Source organism: Fulmarus glacialis, unplaced genomic scaffold (genome assembly GCF_000690835.1).
Source record: "Fulmarus glacialis isolate BGI_N327 unplaced genomic scaffold, ASM69083v1 scaffold40694, whole genome shotgun sequence".
NCBI classification, from domain to species: Eukaryota; Metazoa; Chordata; class Aves; order Procellariiformes; family Procellariidae; genus Fulmarus; species Fulmarus glacialis.
Genome location: NW_009206848.1, coordinates 293 through 2794, shown reverse-complemented (window position 1 = coordinate 2794; position 2502 = coordinate 293). Strand labels below are relative to the sequence as shown.

The 2502-nt window shown below is 39.9% G+C and overlaps 1 protein-coding gene across 1 annotated transcript in view; it reads right to left on the bottom strand.

The window, feature by feature from the left end:
* Nucleotides 1-308: 308 nt before the first annotated feature.
* MRPS23 (mitochondrial ribosomal protein S23) overlaps nt 309-2502 on the bottom strand; it is a gene marked incomplete at its 5' end in the record, with an annotated part of 2480 nt that continues 286 nt past the window's right edge. Inside the window, 3 exons of the mRNA XM_009575898.1 lie at nt 309-467; nt 1800-1923; nt 2039-2116. Of these exons, the coding sequence (XP_009574193.1) occupies nt 309-467; nt 1800-1923; nt 2039-2116 (361 nt within the window). The remainder of the gene's footprint in view (nt 468-1799; nt 1924-2038; nt 2117-2502) is intronic.

Here is a 2502-nt window from a genome sequence, read left to right as displayed (position 1 = left end):
TTTAAAGAAAATGTTTAATTTTCCACTTTTATACTCATCTTCTGCAACTCGCAATTTGAGATAACATTCTTGAACCTCAAAAAAGGGGATTATCTCCGATTTTATAAATGGGGAAATGGAAGAACAAGAACCTGTGCCCCACACGTGATGACGGAAGGCACTAGAGCCGGATAACCAAGGCATATTCCCCCTAAGAAAACGTCTCACAACCATGAGATTGTGGAGGCAGAAATGCCGGCTCCTGAGCAGGAGAGTGCCACAGCCAGGGCACATCCTATGCTGAGCGCTACAGGACAGCAGCGCAGCTGTTAGGAGGATAAGGGATCTTCCTTCTGCGTTTCCGCCAGCTCTGGCGTCTGCTCCCCCTGATCTTTCTTCTTTTCCTGTATCTCTTCCAACACAGTTTGAAGCTGCTGGTGTAATACAGAATCCCTGGTTTCAATATCCTGATGATCCTGTTGTGCTACCTACAGTTAAAGACAGACGATCACCAAAAAACAGGGTCGTAAAAAGTTTCTGTCGACACATGACTGAAGAGAGCAATAGAAATCAACGGCGCCAGTTTGTATGTCCAAAAAAAGCTGATAAAAAGTTCTAACTGATGCTGAGATTATTTTGAAGGTACAATACAGCGTCAAGGTATCGCCAGGGCAAGAAATTTAAAATGAGACTGCCGACCTCAAGCTAAAAGATGAAAGAAAGTCAGTGATTCCATCTTTTCACATGCTCACTGGACAGTGCACTTTAAACAGAACCAATTTCTGTTCCTCTTCAGCTTCTTTTACTGGGGAAAGCATTACGGACACTCGGCCCAGAGATCACTGGATAATGGGGAGAATGGAGAGCATATTACAAAAAAGAGTAATAAATTAATTTAGCTAACAGTTTAAAACTGCAGCTTTTATAAACATCTCTTCTCCCTTCTGTTTGAGTGTTCAACTAAAAGGACAGCATTCTCAGAAGAAATGGTAATCAATTAGTCATGAACGAGGTAAAAGATTTCTAAGCGTTATAGAGCAGCCATGTTCTACTCTACCTGACGTGCTGTTCTAGAAGCATCTTCAGTTTGATTTTTTACCCCAGTTTTTGTTAAGAGTTACATGACAATTGCCAGAAGTAACGAGGAAGTAGACCCCACATGCCCAGGAGCCATTTCCCATCTTGTACATGAAGGAAAACAAAAAGCAGTGGCAGGACTGCTTTTGGACAGTTAATTTCTTGGCAAAAATGTAAGTAAACAACCCCCAGATTACAAAACTTTATTTCAATACTTTAAAAACAAACAAACAAACAAAAAAACACCAAAAAAACCCCTGCAGATTTGTGCAAAAATTTTCCAGTTCAGGATCGAGATTGAAGAACAAGAGTGAGAGTGCATTGGACTACTCAACTATTAAAAAGGGATGCAAAAGTGTGTTAGTCATCTTCGAACCCGAAGAGTTTCCAATTTATCCCCTGCTACCTTATAGAGATAACATGTATACGGTAACACGTATACATATTTCCAAATGGTTTATATAGAAACACCGACGGATGATTTGAAAACACTGAAGACTTAATCTTTCATCACTAAAACAAGCAGATCTCTTTTCTGTCCCACAAGAAGTACCATAACCTTGGTCAGTCACGTTCATGACTAAGAAAAGTTTACTCTGCACGACAAAGACATTTCATTGCCACCATCAGATGCGTGACTGTCTTACTGAGAATTTAATTCAGACTAACTCAACATTAAGGGCCTGGAAGTGAAGTTTTCTGAATCCACCAGCCAAGTAACTCTGTGAATACTTAATACTTACTTTATCTGTTCCTCTTCTCTGTAAAATTATCCCACTGGCTAAAAGGGCTTTTCCTGTTTCTTCAAACAATTTTTCCTCTTCAGTTTTCCCTTCTTCTTTCAATTCATTGAATTTCTCAACAAACCTAGATTTCAAGGTCGTATTTTTACTCTCACAAATAACGTTTTGGTTCACTGACTTAAGAGGAGAAAGGGACAAGTTTCAGAAATATTTCTAGTTTAATTATAAATTCATCTTACCTCTGGCAAGTAGATTTGTAGTTTGATTGCGACAAGTCGAAAGGTCTTGGACCGCTGCCATAAATTCTGTAAAATCTCCTATTCAAAAAACAAAAGTGTTTCATTTTTCAAATCATCAAAAAGGACATGTCTTGAGGTAAATAAAGAACATCAGAGTCAGTTAATTTAGGCTACAACAAAAAGCATTCACAGAACTATTTCTCCTTTTTCCATTAGCTGTTATCACAGAGATATCCCTTCTGGAATTTTTTAACTGTTTTCATAAATTCTAGTTAATCTCCACCACCAGCGGTGAGGCAGAGGAGCGCTGTAACTTCTTCACAGAGGGTTTAAGTTAGCCCACCCTGGCCACCCAAGGCGGCTTACAGGAGCTCTGTGTGGTACAGGCCTTTTCTATTGCCCTCCGCCCGAAGCCGTGCCATTTGCACCTCCGCTAGCGGTTATAAATACATGGGAGACAGCAC